Genomic DNA, 19,158 nt, shown 5'->3' on the forward strand with positions numbered 1-19,158 from the left:
ACATGCCAACTGCCACATAAATATTAGGCTCCTCTACATTTTTGGCCATGTCCTCACACATTACAGCTACCTCCAAGCATTCCAATCAAAATTCTGCAGAGACCATAAATGTGTGAAATTCCCATTTTTGACCATATGAAAATCACAACAATCTATTTGACCTCATTACACAAACATGTTTTAACCTTTTTTTAAACAATTCCTGAGCCCCAAACATGTATAATTTATTGAGTTGTAGGCCCGAAAATAGACCCACTGTTATTGGACCATATTTCACAGATGATTCATCAACAGCCGACAGCTCGCTGACCACAGGTTTGGCTGCTCTCCTGGTCAGGAGAGAGGAAGCCTTGTTGCAGCAGTAGCCATCAGTGTGGTTTGCTTGTGATAACGACCCGCTTATCACTGCAGCAGACAGCTCACTCCTTAGACTTCCACTTAAGAGATAACACCATCAATCAAATCAGAACAAGTTCCTCCTGTTCCCACATTTATTTCCATTCTTCAGGCACCAGAGCTGTTATTCTCTTTTTAAATCCCAGTCTGACAAACCTCATCTGGCCTAACTGTCAGGGTGTATCAGAAAGCTAATGGAGGAATTACAAACTTCACTGTTTTTGTCCATCAACATATTGTTGTTTAGCAGATGGTGACTGGTGACTTTATTAAGGCCTAAGTATCTTTTTTTCTGTGCATCATTGGCCTTATACCTCTTGGCAAATCTTGATGTCAAGTAAAGGCATAATAAAAATATTTCAAGCCATTTGATGATCAATTTTTATGTGTTATAATAGCTCAGTGTGTGTAGTTAATAAAAATAGGCCCTTCAATAGCTAATATAGCTGAAGGAATGTTTAACTTCATAATGTAGGTTCATGTGGGACGCTGGACCGATCATCATCGAGTACATACTGCATTTAGTAACTGCATCGTTTAAGCACTTCTCATAACTAAAAGAGAATAATTGATTATTACTCCATATTACCAGTTCACTCTAATTCATTTCCACCACGCATACTTCTGCACTACCTGTAAAACTGTACTTTGCACCCACATGTTGCTTAGTAAACAGGTAAAATTTTGTGAGATCAAAGGTAACATCGACTTTCTTAGTTCTGCTTTTAAATTCAGTATCAGCAATCTTTTGTGTATAATGCATTAACTGTGTGCTCCATGCGGTATGTACACTGGAAATACCTAATCTTGTCAAGCAAGCTGCAGCCTGCAACCACTGCCTTCCAATCTGAGCCTTCTGTGCTTTATCATCCAACAACACATGCCACTGCTATGAAACGATGCAGCTTACGCCCACGACTGATAAAATACTGTGTGTGTGTGTGTGTGTGTGTGTGTGTGTGTGTGTGTGTGTGTGTGTGTGTGTGTGTGTGTGTGTGTGTGTGTGTGTGTGTCAATGACTTGGGTCTGGTCTTTGCAGAGCCATGTCTAAACATGCAAATATAATCACATACGCGAATAAAGATGTGATTAATGTCTTTGTTTAATATTTTATATTAAGAGGCTCTGCACATAAGATGCTATGCTAATTTTTGTTACAGAAATGTTGAAAGCTTAAGATGTGAAATGTTCTGGTTATCTGAAGATCAGCACAAAGTGCTGCTGAGAGCAGTTCAGAGGGACTGAAATAGGAATCTTACAGTGGCACAATGAACTCGGGGATGCGAGCGTAATGATCTTCTCTGGCAGGTTCCCTCATGCTTACTGTCAGGCAAACCTAACTTGGTACTTGCCCTTCACATTTATACATATAAATACAGATCTGTGCTGTCTGACTAAATGCAGAAACACACCAGATCCAAAACCACACAGACATAACGTAGAAGAAGAAAGCAGCAACAAACTTGTAACACGCTTAAACAGCTTCTGTAGCTCCAGGCCACATTCAGCCAGCGCTACAGTCAGCACTCATTAATCAGGTCTGTTAAATGTACTTACATATTGCAAGTAGTATTTAGAAAATGTCCATCTTTCTTGGTTTTGTTTTTTTTAAACTAAGAAGACAAACGAAACACAAAGATGTGATGCTGAGGCAAACCACGATACAAGAAGCAGACCTGACTCAGTTTCCTCCTGCCTCCCTGCTTGGTTCCCCATGTTGGTCCGCTCCGCCGCTCCCACACTCCACACCAGGGCAGACTAATCCAAGAGTCCGTGGCTGCGGGGGTAGAGGTGTGTGCGCGCGCACGAGTGGTGGGCTTGTTTCTTCTGTTCAGCGCCCAAAATCAGCACCACATAGAGAGGACGCAATAAGAGATGTAAAATCCTTCTTATTCTTCCTTCTTTTCTCCTCTCTTTGCCAGGACTATACGAGTGTGTGTGTCTGCATGAGCATGTGTGAGGAGATGGGCTGCTGTCCCATCAATGAGTGAGTGTACGTGAAAGCGTGTGAGTTTGTCCTCCAGGATGGTGACAGTTTGTCACACTGGCAGGCGGGCAGGCAGGCAGGGAGCGTCGTGTGCACCTCATTATAGCTCTGATGACTGGAATCAGCTCAGAGGAGGCGTGGCTTCCTCAGCCAGACACAAAAAACCCCGCAGAAACACACACTTTAACACACCTCCTCTCTCTGCTGCCAGTCAGTTTACTCTCACTAGTACCAGCTGAACAATGGAGAGATGATCTGTCCCTCAGTGGTACAAAAAAGGACAAGTATGAGCCAAAGAAGAGGGTGGAGGGAAGTAGGAAGGAAAGAGAAGCAACATTTGTAATTTTTGGCAGATGGTGGCAGCTTGTCTTTTCTTTTCAAACTTTCTTCCATGCCCGCTCCCACATACAGATTTATAAAAATATAAAGAAGAGAAAAGTCTTCAAAAATGGAAAAAGGAGATGCGGGTGTGAGGAGTGTGTGTCAGGGGCCACCACAAGCTTTCACTAGCATTTCCCTACAGTGCACCCAGCAGGGAACAATAGCATGTGCATGTATGTGGGTTCACCTACATGTGTAAAAAGCTGGGAGGGGGTGATGGTCTAGCTTTGGTGTTTGTTCTGTCTTCTCTCATTCACAATATAAGTACAAAACTGTAAAGGAGAATAAAGTATGATCAACTATAGCAGCCTCTTTTTTAGGCTCCTAAATGTTGAATAGATTAGAATATACCTATGTGTCAAGCCTGTACTCTAATATGTAAGGTCTGACTCTGAGACCTCAAAACATCAAATGCACATGGATGTATTTCTTCAAAATTAACATTCATTTTTGCTGCACTATATTTTTTTTAAAGCTACACGTGACACAGATAAGCACTGATATTTTTAGGAGTATGAGAGTCTCTGTTGCATAAGCTCAGAGCTGCTGGATTATTTTCTTTCTGCTCAAAAGGACTGTAGAAATGTAATGATAAGCAGAATAATAATGCAAAGGTCATTTATAGTTGTGCATTTTTAGTTTAATATAATTTTGAATTAGAAAATATTATTAACAGAGAAGCCATTTAAAACTTCTCTAGTAGCTGCAAGGAAGGTCTAGTTTGCAACACGATTCTGCCCACGTCAGCCTGAATATTCAGCCCTTTGATACAACACTGTACGGGTCTTTTCATATCATATGATTGTTGCATAAACTGCTTATACAGCTTCCTCTTCCTTTCCTAATATTTTCTTCTCTCCTCCTCTTGGAGCTGCACATCCACCTTGGTAAACAAACATGCCTCTAATCCAACTAAGAATGTTCTCCTCACTGCAGGATGTTCATCTCTGCGGGTCCAAGAGACCCCTTTCAAAATTTGGCAAGACCACTGCTCTTTGTGTAGTGTCTTTCGGTGACTCGCTGGGGTCACGGGCTTCTACACAGAGGAATTTCAAACTTTGAGCCAAAACTCTGGCAAGCAAACCTAAAAAGCTCAAAATGCATTTAGCCTGAGCTGATCCCAGATACAAGAGCAAAGCTATAACTGCTTAACGTAAGCTTCTTTTCCACTGTATGCAAAATAAATAGAGAAGACAATCATAGTGTTTTATGATCATTATGGGAGACAAAAGGAAGAGATAAACAGTAATGCTACTTTTTTATACTCTCTGTAGATACGGTATACAGTCCTGTGAAAAAGTATCAGCCTCATATCTTATGTTTTATGCATATTTCTCACACAGATCATCATCAGATCATGTTCAGATATTAGACAAGATTAACCTGCGTAAATACCAAATTTGATTTTTGGATAATAATTTCATTTATTAGGGGACAAAAACTATTCAAAGCTACCCAGTCCTGTGTGAAAAAAGTATTTACTGCATTTCTTGAATCACAAATTAATTATAAATAAACACACTTTTATTTATAAAAGTTAAATTTCAGCATCCACACCTGATTACTGAAAACTCATTTAATCAAAGAATCCCCTAAATAGAACCTGTCTGACAAAGTGAAGCAGGGTAAAAGATCTCAAAAAGCAACACATCTTGCTACAAACTAAAGAAAAGGAAACAAAGTCACTGACATGTATCAATATGGAAATGAAGTGAACCACAGTGAGATCCATCTACATCCATCCACAAATGGAGAAACCGTGGAACAGTGATGAACTTTCCTTGGAGTGACTGCACTACCAAAATTACATCAAGGGTGTCATACATGTCATACATGTTGCCTTGAAAAAACAGCACCCATGTAAATTCATGTAAAACTAACACTAAATATTATAAAAAGAACATCATACAAACAGTCAAACATGGTGGTGGTAGTGTGATGGTCTGGGGATGCCTCACTGCTTCAGGACATGGATGACTTGTTATAATTGATGGAATCTATAATTCTGTATATAATTATAATTGCAGGGTTATAATTCTCTCTATAACCCTGATGGAGAGAGTCCAGTCATCAGTTTGTGCCCTGAAGCTTGGGTTATGTAGCAGGACAATCTGAAACACATCAGCACGTCCACCTCTGCATGGCTAGTCAAATGTTGCTTCTGCATGAGTTTGCACAGGCCATTCATGTTAAAAAAAACAAAAAACAAAACAAACAAACAAAAAAAAAAAAAAAAAAAACACCTCTGCACAACAAGAAGGGTGGATCAAAATTCCTCCACATTGACATGAATGACTCACTGGAAGTTATCACAAATACTTGATTTACAGGTCTTGCTGATAAGAGTAGCACAACCAGTTTTGAGGTATAGGAGCCAATTACTTTTTCACATAGGGGCAGGCAGATTTAGATAGCTTTTTCCTTTATTGAATGAAATCATCATAGGAGATTTCTTATATAAATAAATTGATTTGAGCCATGTAAACACTGAATTATATTGTAAAGGTGCAAAACTGTGTCATCATATCATATTATTGCCATATTCATATCATATCTCGCCTTTTGTATTTCAGGTTATCTTTGTGTATTATTAATTACGGTTTGATGATCCAAAACATGTAAGTGTGACAAATATCCAAAAAAAAAAAAAAACCCATTAAGGAATCAGGAAGAGTGCAAATACTTTTTCACTCACGGCTTTTCATTGTGTGCCTGTTTGCTACGGCTGACTGCTTATGCTGGCTGAGGTGTTTCAGTGGACTGTAACACGTTTGATTAATTTATCTGACAGATACTGTATGAGGAGCTCTAGGACCATACCAGTTTTCCTCCTGCCTGACGCAAGCAGACAGGGCCCTGCTGGGACCATGTGCTGGCTGAGTGTGGTGTCTGGGTTGTGCATAGTAAAATTTACAGACAGTATGGGGTCCATAGTACCTGAAGCACACCTCTGTCTCCTGGCTCTGCAGATCATTGACCCTTAACCATTATCTGACATCTTCTTTTTCTTCAGACAGTGAATACAGGCACTATTAGAAAAATGACACAAGCTATAAACTCATTAATAGAAAACAAAGTCAAACTCTATCAGGTTTAGCCAGCCAACCTCAACTCCATCACTGTATGACAGGCAAGTTCACAAAGAAGACACTGGATGTTAATGAATAACTATAGTATTCACACTAATAATGAAAACTTGTCTCTTGTAAATAATCTGCCTCCACCTAAATAGTATTCCTCGACTAGTGCTGATCATCACACCAATAACCTTTGCATAGCCCACCTATAAAAATATCCTCCCTCTATGAGACAGCTTGTCAGTATAGTCTCCTGAGTTACACTGGGAAAGCACTGCACTGACATGTCATTAGGAGAATTGCAGAAGAAACACAAAACACATTAAGGTGTCTGTACTTAAAAATGTCCTGCTCTCAAAAACTCGTCATGTTGGTTGGAGTCGTCAACCTTTATGTAAAAAGCGACACAGCCTACAAAATCTACACAAAGGGAGTAAGAATGAGATACGATCTGATATGAGATCAAATACAGCAATAATATGATATGATGACAAAGTCTTGCACTTTTACAATACAATTCAACTCAAATCAATTTATATAAGAAATCTATGATATTGGCTGGCACATTGTCGCAGGTGTAACACATGATGACAATTAGATATATTAGATAAAAAAAGTATAAGAAAGCATCATATATGCATGTACTATGACTACAGCTACAGCACATCTCAAACCTATTTATACAACAAATCTATATGACATTATTATATTAATAAGAGATAACATCTTATGACAGCCATTGCTACTTATAAAGTCAGTATTGCTCACTCTCTCTCACTGGTATAACCACTAAACATCACGTGACATAATCAATAAAGGATCAATTAAGGTGGATACATCCAGGAATAAAGCAATGTGAATTTTGTCTAATAATAATATTAATATTACAAAATATCATAATAAATATTAGATTACAATAATCGGATATTTAAAAAAAAAAAAAAAAAACCCTAACTAAACAAGAACTCTGATCACATCAGTGACCAGAGTGAATGCATCGGCTGCACAGATGTGAAAGAAAGCTATGATCCTTAGATGCTCCCATTTATAAAGTTATGCATTTTCAGTCCCGAACATGCTTGTTATTTATAGAGCAGGGCAGCTTCATCTCCCCTGTTCTTGCTCACTCCACAGGGACTCCTCTGAGTGAAAGCTTTACTGAATTATTGATTAGGAGTTTTAAATAAGTCATCAGGATGAGGCTGGGTTTTAACCCGTTGTCTAACAGCATGGCACAGTTGGTAAAGTGCCAGAGGGGATAAGGGGATAGACTCCATTAGCAAAAATAACAGTTTTGACTCATTACTATGACATGCTGTGAGGGTGGGCCACAGCCTGCATGGGACAGACAAAGGTGGGATAAGACTGGCAGTCAGAGGAGCTTTTTTTTTAAGAGACTGCTGTGAGTATGTCTCTGCCCCATGACTCCATATTTTTCCCCATTACATCTTCCCTACTCAGTATGACTCCATTCTCTCTAATCTTATGAAGTAATGCAGTGTTTCAAGCAGCTCCAGAGTGATGCATAATTTGACTTCCAAACCCAATAACTAAGCAGATAATAACTACACAGAGATGATATTTTTTTCAAAGATTATAATAAAACATTAGTTTAAATCTATTCAGTTCTATGGAAAGAAATATCACAGATCAGTTTCTAAAAAAGACTGAAGACTGTTGCATGAAGGTGAATTTGCTCCCTAATTAGCGCAAGAATTATGTTGTTTGTTTATCTTCCAAAAGTGTGCACGATATCACATCTGACCCACTTCTTATGAATCTCCAAAAATAATAAATTATGCATTACTTCTTATTCAACAATAATATTCTTTACTGACTTTTGCAAAAAAAAAAAAAAAAAAAAAAAAAGTATATGGGACAAACGACTGTGCACTGCTTAATTGTTTCCAAAATCCATGTGCGTGTTGTCCTTTTTTTTTCTTTTTCTGTTTTTAAAGGAAACTGAAACCTGCCTGAAACCACAGGCACAAAATATAGGTGAGAAAAGACTCAATTTACTGTTTGACGCATGTGATGACAGTTCTGCTGCAGTGTGCCTTAGAGCCCAGTAAGCCTTGATAGCTTGATGGCTTCATGTCAGTACGTAATGTCACTTATTCGCTAGGGAGCAGCTCATGTGCTTATAACCCATATGAAAGCTGACGGTATCACTAAGGCAAGCCTGATGACACATTACAGCATCAAAGTCAACATTTTTATCCCAAAATGTCACAATGCAAATGTTGAATATTTCACTTCTCTGCACACTCAAAAAGTAAATCTTCTTCAAGCAGATATTTACTCTCCTTCCACATCAATAAATACAAACATCCAAGACATTTCTGAGCATTACATCACAAACGGTTTGAAAGGCCACAAAGCATCACCCCAATCTATATTCAAAGCCTGTCATTCCCCACTGTGAGACTATTTTGGAATTCTGATTTAGTATTGAAAGCAGCAAGCTAAATGATAATTGCCGAAAGCTGTATACAGGGCTGACCGTCGCTGCTATTTCATGTGTCACATTTCATTCTCAGCATGCTCAATGGCTTTGCTTTTTTGACACGTTTGACACATCCACTTGTGTATCTTCATATGTCTTGACGTGCTCCGCCTCACTGCAGGTGCAGACCTGAAGGGAATCATACAGCAAAAACATCCACTCTTGTCACGTTTGTCCTACAACTACACACAAGGTCAGAATATGCCTGTTAGCCTGGGGTTCTTTTCAGAAGTTAATCTCAACTCAGTGAAAGCAGAGTTCATATTTTGATAAAATCTATTTGAAGAGACGAACATATTTGGGGATTTGGGCACATAAAAAAATGAAGATGATAAAATCTTTCAGATGTTTTCATTTCTGCACATGAACTAGACACCAGTTAAGATCAGCAACTTGGCTGAAAAACAATCTCAAAGTGATCTTGTGTTACACAAAAAGATTATATTTTCGGTTATATAAAACACAGTCTTACCCTCCTGACAACCAGCCTATTCATTTATGTCCTTTGTCATGGACACTTGTTTTTGCTCTGTATCTTTTGACTTATTCAAACTACCCTACCAAGTCCTGGTTTACTAAATAGAGGACATCCTGGGCTTTCCACTGGTATCTCATCTGTTTTTTGGGTGGCCTCCTTTAGCTCCAAAGAGGCAGGAAATCAAAAAAAAAGTTCAATGGGAACATTATTTTTTTCCCTTGGTTCTCATTTGAATATGACAGCATCACAACCATATTTTAAAGAGGTTTTCCTCTACGGTATATCTCTGTATTCAAATGGAATTGGATACTAGAAATTTCCAAGCAAAACTAGGTCAAAGCAAGTTTGTAATGAATTTATCATGAATAGCATAAATTGGGCATCTGTTCTTGTCCTTGGGTGTGAAAATGCTTTGAAAAAGCAAACTTTGGTTAATTAGAACTCAATCCGGTGAAAGCTGATCATGGTCTAATTGTGTATGAAAGAACCGAGAGCCTCACTTGGCTGTGGTTTCTGAGCTCCTCTGGAGTCTTTTGTCAAATAGAATTCAATTATCTGCGCTTCTGCACAAGAGCCCTTTGAAGAAGAAATTCACCAGAGCACAGCATCCACACACTGTGTGGATGGGCTGCCATAAACAAACACAGCTTTCTCCCACACTAAGGGTATGCACAACATTAATTACTGCAAACAAATCCCTGTCATTATCACCCATCATATTTGTTCTACATGTAATATGCATTTTGCCATCATGTAGCTGTTCTGTTTAATAGCCAAAGCAAAGTTTAATATCACCACACAAGGTCATGGATAACAAGATACTTTTCATTCAAGTTACTTGCATTTGAATTTACTAAAGGTAAAAAGTACTACACTGAGCCACCATATGCTCCCCCAATTAGCATTGATCATTTAGTCAACACCATCTTAGCGCTAAAACTAAACCTAACATTCAACCTAGACATCTTTCAGTCTGGGCAGAATGTCCTATTTCAAACATTCAAATGTTCATTATATAGCTACTGCTGCATGACCCTGTGCATTCTGTTATTGAATAGCCAAAATTTAAATCACAAATTTACAAATTTTTAATTTTTCCTCTCCATTTCATCCAAATACTTATCAATAAAATCTAAATTTTATGTAGTGAAATGTCTCACGAACCCCTAACACTTCTCAGCAGCTCTTACAATTATGCTCTTGTTTGCACACCATCTTTATTAAAAGCAGTGTTGCTGTAGCTGGAAAAATAATTGAAAAGCACTAAAATAGTAAATCCTAGCAACACGAGTATTTGTCTCAAACAGACTTATTATAGTTTTGTATTTTCTAATTAGTTTGTATTTTTATTTCATTTTGACTTTTCCTTTTTCAGTTCAGTTTCAGTTAGTTTACAGAGTGGATTTTCTTGTTTCAGTTTAGTTTTTATTGTTTGAAAATGTTTAATTTTATTTTAGCTTTTATTAGTTCCAGTGTCAATTTTAGTCTTTTTAATTATTGTATGCAATAACCCACAGTTTTGTAGACATCCAAAATCTTAAGAAGCATATCCACCAATGTCTCATCAGGCAAGATGTAATAAATTTTGTTTTTTCCAGACTAAGAAAAACTTAAACTAAGGATATATTTTCTCTACCGAGGGCCAGCGCACAAAATGTGCAAAGGCCCAATTGGAATTGCTCTGTTTATTCTTTTTTGTAATGCAAGTTTGTTTTCAAATTTCACAAATTGTTTCAGTTAGTTTAAATTTTTCTCAAACATCTATTTATTTACTAAAATGTTTTTCACATCACAGTTTACAGTCTTAGTTTTGAGTTTCATTTTGTTAACTATAATAGCCTTTGTCCAAGTGCGTCTAAACATGTGATAGCCGTAGACAGAAAGCTAAATGACACTTGATGTAATCTAACATAATTTTGCCAACTCTAGAAATGTTTGCTTTGATCCATAATTTTTTTTGTATACTTATTAATTTAAAACAGATAAATAAATGAAATTTTGTGAACAACAAAGATCTTAATCCTCACTCTAATTGTGTAAAATGAAGACATTTCATAGGAAATGTCATGCATTCATTATGGTAATTGCTTCTTGGATTTACAGTTTCTGTCAATCTGCTGGTTGTATCAGCTCTCCTCTGACTCTGGTCTTCAGATTTGGGGAAATGAGGTCTGCCACAAGAACAGTGGATATTAGCTCAAGAAGCTTAAGTCATCTTTTGCTAATGAAAATGCAAACAAACAGAAAAACAAACAAACACAAAACTCCACAACTGACAAACACCATGTTGAAGTTAATGTTAATTACACTTTTGCATTTTTAAAGTTGAAGTTTCACTATTTTCTATCATTTGCCCAAAGAGATTAAAAATAAATACAAGGACATTGACATATAACTAGCTAAATATACTGTTTATTCCAGCCCCACTTCAGATTTGGTATTATCAATCCACATAATCATATTAGTATCGCCCCCATCACTCAACCTTAACCTCTCCCCACACCCCATTTCATCCAAAACATATCCTGCTGTTCAATTTGCTGAGCAGATGTGAGAAGACACAGGTCATGAATCTGTTCAGTATCTAATTTTTGGACCAAAAGCTTGAGAGTCTCAGTACTTAGCCACCTGCATCTCACTAGTCCCAACAAATTGTGAAAAAAATATATAGATACAGAAAATAAATGAATAAAAAGGGTAAGAGATAAAAAGAAGCATCTGTGAAGCTGCCAGTTCCCACCAGTAACTGAGGACCCATAACAGACAACTTTAGTGATGAAATGTGGCCCTCTAGTGGCTGCAAATAGTTAGCTCTTCAACTCTGACACAAAATATGTACTCTTATTTATAGAGTACATATTTAATTAATATGTACTCTTAATCATAATAATTTATGAATACATACATTCTTTTCCTTTCATATTTTATACTGGGTCTTTTTTTCTCCTAAGGAAAGTTTCTAAAACTAGTTGTTTAAAGTGTCCCACCTGACAAGCTGCGAGGGCGGGCCTCAGCGAGATCTGAAATGGCTCCTGTAGTCACAGTCTTCTTCATCCGGGAACCGGAGGCAGTAGCTCCTGGTGGAGGCTTTGTCAAGGCATCATCACTGCTGGCTCTTTTCAGCTAAAAACACATCTGCGCTTAGTAAAAGTCATGCAAGTCTAATCAAGTTCTTCTTAATGTTTTGACATGCTTTTATTTAAACCAACATTAGCAAGGTTAATCTGTGTATCACTGCACCTGTGACTTACCTTGCTAAGGCGCTGATCTGAGGCCAACGTGTTGGAGGATCTGGAGGTCTTCATGGCTGAGGAGGTGGAAGCAGAGGATGTCGAGGGGGCCTGCCTTACTCGTTCCTGGAGTCCAGGCTTGGGCAGCCCCACTTTGGTGGCGCCCGCTTTCATCATGGCTAGGTGTCAGCGGACTACACCTGAAAAAAGTCCAGACAAAAGTGGAAGTTATTTATTATGGTAAAACGATAATGAATAATAGATAATAGCATTAGTGTAAGTATGTAGGATCTGCAGTAGGTGGGCAGATTTTCCCAACAGATGGTCAGGGCAGACTTGGTCAAGGCTGCTTTGTTTTAACCGCTGAGCTCTACTCCATCTCCCAGAGGCGGCAGTGAAATATGAACACATGACTTGCCCCTTAATAGAAAAAGGAACTGAACAACAAACACAACTCTGAGAGCATGATATGACACCGCCTGAAGCCGCTTAGGCTTGTAGAAATCTTTACAGTCATTGTTATTGTGATTATTATTTTTTTTATATAGTTCATATATTTTTGTTATCATCATACTGTGTTCATCTTTATTTTTCATGTTCATGTTTCCATCTTTCCTCCGTTTGTTTCTTTATTATGCTTTATTTAACTGATCTTAATTTACAATTATGTTTATCAAACACTAAACTTTAAAAGAATATTTGTAGAGTTCTGCTAAATACGCTAACACATACTCACTGGCTTTACTGTATGTGGATAGATCATGCCTACTGATGCCCCCCCCCCCACCCCATCATTGTGAGCCAGGAAAGACCCTGGATAATGTTTCCCTCCAGTACATATAAAAGGAAACCCTGAAAAATAGGCAGCACATTTTCCTCAGGTTATAAGATGACTATAATGGATTAGCACTGACATGTGGTATTTATTACTGTTCCAAAAAATACTAGCCAGGAGGTGCCTCTGCAGCGAGCTTAAGTTATTTTAGCAGAAACACTATTGAGCCACTTCCTGTAGGAGGGAGGAGAAAGAACACAGTCTCTTATCTGATTTGTTCATACCAGCAGCACTAACCAAGACTCCACTTAATCTCCACACCAGTAGAAGTTACATATGCAGTGTGAAGTGGCTGTATAAGGAATATGGTATGGTATTTTTCTTATTTTCTGTCATATACAGGATATACTGAGATACGGTGTACTGATTTTGGATGTTCATGATAAACATGGCCAGAGTTTGAAGTAATGAAATCACCATACACACAAAATACCTGTGAGCCAACAAACAAACTACAGGCATCAGACGTCTCTAAGCATCATGTCTGAGACACTTTTTGTTTTCCACTCTTGGATCATTACATTATCAAAAAGAGGGAATAACTCATATACGATCTCAGAAGACACATAGCTACTCAAAACCATGAAATGATCAACTGCACCAAGGCTCAGTACAAGTTAATAAACTCATGCAAAGCTACTTAAGTAAAGTCCTGGGATAAAAATATGAAGCTGGAAAAGACACACACAACAGGCTCCCTTTAAAAGCAGCACAATAATATAATATGATGTGGTCAGGGTGACTGTTAAAGGTTTTCATTTGATGTGGGTAATGCGCTCATCTGAGCAGCTGAAGGAAATGGAGGTCAGAGTGCAAAGACAGAGCATACTGGTAAAAAGGTTCGGTAGCTCCCAAAGGGTTGGCTGACTTATTGATCGTGGTTGTGTGGTAACTTGATTCTCTTAAAAGCAGAGGACTCTTGATGAGAATAGTACTCTCTAGTCACAAGCCTGTACAACCATGACTTCCCAACAGGAAGGCCACCTTTTTTTCCCTCCAGCCTCAACTATTTATACATTTTGTACTGCAGTGACTGAACTGCTGCATGTGTAGCAATTTAGAGCAGGACAAACGATGCTGCAGTAACGAGTAGTTGGCACATACTTAGGATAATTTCACACTGTAAGTACACTTTTAGGTGCTTAGGTACTGGTTAACAGCACAATATATTCAGTTGCTTTATTGACTGTATCAGAGCATGTGTTTTCCTGCTGGCCCATCATATGATACTTCGGGCCTCTCTAGGCAATATCCCATGACTAGCTCCTGCCTAGCCTAGTAGTCTAACACTTCAGCCGTGCTGTCTCACCTCCCCTCAGACACAGATTACATAGCTATGGCACCATTCTCTACAGAGCACAAGCTGTGCCTGTTTCTCAACCTGCCCTGAACACTTTGTAGGCTACATGAGGAAGTGAGATACATTTGAGGATGTTTCAATCCAGGATGTATAATCGTGTTGCTGATTTGTTTTTTTGTTGTTTTTTTTTTTTTTTGGGGGGGGGGGGGTGGTTACTATAAGGGAAGTAAAAGCTCTAGGCAAGCATTTTGAAAAGATAATAAATATGAAAGGATAAGTGTCTAAACTTTAACACTGATACATTTTGTTTCCACTTTCCTCGACCACTGCAGAAGTCTGCATATACAGTATGACCTTTCCATATTTCCTCTGCAGAGACAGGATTCTCAGGGGCCAGAGCCCTGTCCCACTTATCTTACAACGACCCAGTTGTGAAAACTAAAAGTCTTTGAGAGACAGCCAGAAGTAACTTTAAACTTGATCTAACTAAAAACTAAGACAGTGAGAATCTCCCTGTAAACATCACATTAGCCAAGAAAGATGACAGTCATTTAGTGGTTTTATTACACTGCAGCTTGCTGAGTCTAATAAGACACATATGCTGGATGATGACATTATGACTTCTTCATGACTGGTAAAAAACTAAATATGGAATCTGCTCTAAAAAACAGCCATTTTTGAAAGGCAAATATAATTTGCAGTCACCACAGCAGTAAGTAATGGGTCGTCATCTGCCTTAATTATATTGCTTCCAAACTTGGCAAGATGATATAAAGGCTGAATATGGGACGGAGAGGAGGAGGAGGAGTTTCTCCAAATTTCTGACGGTTGCTTCTGGACTGTGCTGCTAGAAGGAGATAAGAGGAAAGCAACGGACAGCCGTCATCAGTCTGGGCCTGGATAAAACAATCACATACACATCATCTGATCTGATAGAACTTCAGGAAAGAGGGCAATGTGCTACCATTACAAAACCAAGAGAAGCACTGAAATCAGACCGAGCTGAATTATATGAAAAGTCAACAAATTCAACCACACATCTTAATTTGAGGTTTGACAACTAACTTCCTGCATGCTTCCATTTCACTTAATCTAATAATTTAATCTTAATCAATCTACTGCATACAAAATTCAATAATCTAGCTTACTTTTGTTAGCTACATTATTAAATACAATCCCAAATGAAAGGAATTCATTTTAAACTTTGCCTGCTCAGCTCGCCATTACTACAAATAGTCTCCAATCACAGAGAAAAATCCATCTAATGGATCTTTGCTCATTCTCTGACTCTAAATATAGACTCTGAAAAAGTACAGGACAAGCAAACTGCTCTCCACTTCAAATATTTAGTGCATGTAGAATATAAATGAACTACTGCATCAATAACTCTCTGTGCATAAGAATGAAGATCCTGTCTATTCATTTTAAGTAAACCTTAATGAAAAAATGAAAACATAGGTTGAAACTGCAGGTCCTACAAAGGAGTGGCTGCAAAACTTGTTGCCTTCTTGTGATAAGACTCTGTTGCACAGAGTAAAGTCTGGTGTGACTGGATGCCACTGATACAAAGTTCTTTTTGCCGAGTTAAGCTAACGTATGTCTTTACCTCCAGACCATGGGCACTGACAAGACTGCTTCACAGACCAGCAGCAGCAGCATGAATGATTCAAGAAATGATCCAATATAATGCTTCAAACCGCAATGGACACATAAGAAACAGAAAATAAGTTACTAGGTTAAATGTCACTCTGAATCATCACATCCTCTTGACTTCTTTCCTGTCTGGCTCTGTGGTTAGCAAAAAGGCTTAAGCTAAATAAATCTTAATATAATATACAATAAGGATAACATATGGTATCCTCTGTTAGCCACTGTTTTTAAAACTTCCCTTCCAACAGATCATGGTGGTGAATTTACTGGGTTTAAACTATTCTATAGTCACCAATCTTATATTAAATTCAAAGTAAAAGCATAGGAAGCTCTAAAAGAAGCGAGTAATGAAACAGTAATGGCAGATTGTTGACAAAACAAAAGACACAGCAGTTCACTTACGTTTTTGGTGCTGGGCGCTGTCCTATAGTCTACCTTGTGCCTGAGTTCCTTGCAGCAAAAATGAACAAAATATTTCTCTGTTGTTATGCTCTAAAGAGGCTGCGGGGGGAAATGCAGGGCCAGGAGCAATGGCTTTCACCTCCATACAGCAGTCAGGATGAGGAAGTACTGCAAGTTGCCAACTGCTGTGCTATGTGTGCTGTTGCCTCTTTCACTCTCTCATACAAAAGCAAAGAAAGGAACTGTCTCAGCCATGGGCAAGTTGTTCTCCTCTCAGTTTTTCCAGACAGCATGAAAGGAAAAAATCGGGGATAGGCTGGAAAATGTACAACATTCAGATTTATTTAACCTGAAACTGTATGTTGTGAAAGAGAACATCAGTAGTTTTTTTTTTTTTTTTTAAACATGCTACTGGAAATAGATTCTGGAAATAGATTTATGACACTGTTGTGCACAGTTTATTTCTAAGTTATCTGTAGGCTTTATACACATACATAATGGCCACTGACACTGACAAAGCCAATCTTTGTCTCAGAAACACACCAAAATATGAGGGCGGCTGATTTGTGGAGGGGTCAGCATTTTATGCTCTCCCATACTGATGTAATTTGGATCCCACAATGTACAGCATGCCAAGGCCGTGGAGCGTGTGGGCAGAGTGTACGGCACTCTGGGCTGGGCTGGAACAGGCTCCAGTTTGTGGCAAGTGGTAAACTGAGGAACTTGGTCTGACCACACCCTTATGCCACCACAAAACCTGCCTTTTAAAAAGGGGGATTCAGAGAGTGTAGTAACAGTTGAGTTAGATGCTCAACTTTTTTTTTTTTTAAGGCACGCAGTTTCACACTCAGATTCCAAGCATGATTGATATACATCTGACAAAAACATGCTTTCGACGACATGGATTCTGATACTACCATTGTCACTCACTACATCATAAATTACACCCTTCTAGTGTCACAACGCCACTTTATTCCCATGATTATTCACCATGAGTGGTGACCTGTGTCATTATTGGACCTAACTACCTAACCCTGACCATACGACGGTCTTTTTAAATCCTATATTTTGATGCTGCAAACAGAGTTAACTTCTTTTCTTCAATATTCATCAGATGACTGTAAAGGTTCTAATTGGCAATGGTAACCATGTTTTCTATCAACATCTATTCTTAATGGATTGCTGTAACACTGAGCATTGCAATACACTGAGTCATGAATCAATCTCTCTTTATTCCAAATTACACAGGAATGCAGAATACTTTATAATAAAATGAATCCCCAAAGGACAGACGTAATTAGGCAACCCAATGTATTCCAAATTCAGCAAGTCGTAGACAAGTTTAATTTAGTTGCTAAGATCGATTGCTTTTACTTTAAAGGCAAATGTTCTCCATTTCCAGTTTGCATTGCCTTTCTTTAAGTTTCCCTACAGCTCAGAGAGTAGATAGCAAATGTTCGTAGACAACTTGGTGTGTTTCATGCAAACTACAAGAAACTTTTCTAGTGTCTCAAGCAATGACAAGGATCTGGCCCCTCCACTAAATTTCCTGGACTTTTGAAAGCCCTAGCCTCCAAGCAGGGACTTTTTAGAAGTAGAAAAATACCCAGGACTTAATTTAAACATTAGTTTCCACAGTGGAAACAAAGCTTTCATGCTCCCAGGGGAAAGTTCCTGCAGTGGTAAAGTGGGAAGATTGTTTACTGTCTTTTTCTTCTTCCCATACATACCTTGTCATCAGCTTCTCCTTTTTATCTACAACTGAGAATATTTTCCAAGACGGTGCTGCTTACTTGAAGTAAACAAGAAAATAAACTGTGAAGGTAAAAATAAGGAGGCCTATGACTAATTATGAAAACTATTTTTTCAGCCATACAACAGCTGCCTTGCACATCATGACGTTCCTATGAATTTCTGACCAAAATAAGCTTCCTTGCCATCTGCATAAAATTAATATATATGCAAGCAGGAAGTTGCAGACCCCTGGAGTATGAAACATGTCAAACATTAATAAATAATGATGGTACATAAAACCATGTGGCTGGTTGCTCAGTGGGTGACACGTCTGTCAGGGGATTCCTGTCATCATATAATAACTGAGGCCAGGCAGACAGACTTCTGAATACCACAGTTCTCTCATAAAACTAAATGCAGGCACACAATACAGTAAACACCAAATGCTTGTCCTCCTCTTCCTTTTCCACCTTCTGTGTAGAGGAAAAAGCACTGAGTCAGAATCTCCACGCAGACACAAGACTGTCACATGGGATGTAAAAACAAATACAAGATGTTCAATGATTCAGTCGAGCATGTCTAAAAATACAGCATTTTCCATCATCACTTGGCATTTGAAAATTGAAACTGCTCACAAAATTAGCCTAAGGCAAATAGTCTGAGAATTACAGGATTACACATTCAACATAAAATTAACTTAGACTAACATGAAAAAGGAATATTAGTAACAGTCCAAACAAACTTGACTATGGCTAGATCCCAGTTTCAAGATGTGGAAGCTAGCTTGGAAAATAACAAAGTAGCTTAACACAATGAAAAAGTTACAAATGTCAGTGTTGTCAAATCTCTGAAATAGACATTTCTAAGAAGAATGAGGTGTGATTTCATTATGTATATAATACTATACTGTTGAGGGGCAGGCAGCCTGGTTATTCATTGTATCACTGTTTTTGATAAAGCCTTTGCATTTAACCTTCTTGGTAATACTGTATCTGAGAATCTGATCCAAACCACACCAGCGCCAAGATTCATGGATTATATTAGCAGTTGCTAGTCACTACTGATGTAGCAACTGGTGAAACCTAATATAGAAATGATGACGTCTATCATTGGAAGCTACTTGGATGCTAATCATAGTAGAGAAAGAGCACTGTAACTAAGCTTCTTAAAAATGAAAGCAGA

At 38.3% G+C, this 19,158-nt stretch overlaps 1 protein-coding gene across 2 annotated transcripts in view; it reads right to left on the minus strand.

The window, feature by feature from the left end:
- The window catches only part of specc1 (sperm antigen with calponin homology and coiled-coil domains 1), a 73,398-nt gene that overhangs the window by 45,973 nt on the left and 8,267 nt on the right, over positions 1–19,158 (minus strand). The window contains exons 2-3 of one of the 2 annotated variants that reach the window (XM_006799538.3): positions 12,077–12,255; positions 11,813–11,948 (exon numbers count right to left, since the gene is read on the minus strand). In XM_006799538.3, coding sequence (XP_006799601.2) covers positions 11,813–11,948; positions 12,077–12,232 — 292 coding nt within the window. In that variant the 5' untranslated portion in view covers positions 12,233–12,255. Of the gene's footprint in view, positions 1–2,072; positions 2,504–11,812; positions 11,949–12,076; positions 12,256–19,158 lie in introns of those variants that run through there. The other variant, XM_087847154.1, reaches the window with a different exon arrangement.

The sequence above is a fragment of the Neolamprologus brichardi genome, chromosome 10 (assembly GCF_056152115.1).
Source record: "Neolamprologus brichardi isolate AB-2024 chromosome 10, ASM5615211v1, whole genome shotgun sequence".
Lineage (NCBI taxonomy): Eukaryota > Metazoa > Chordata > Actinopteri > Cichliformes > Cichlidae > Neolamprologus > Neolamprologus brichardi.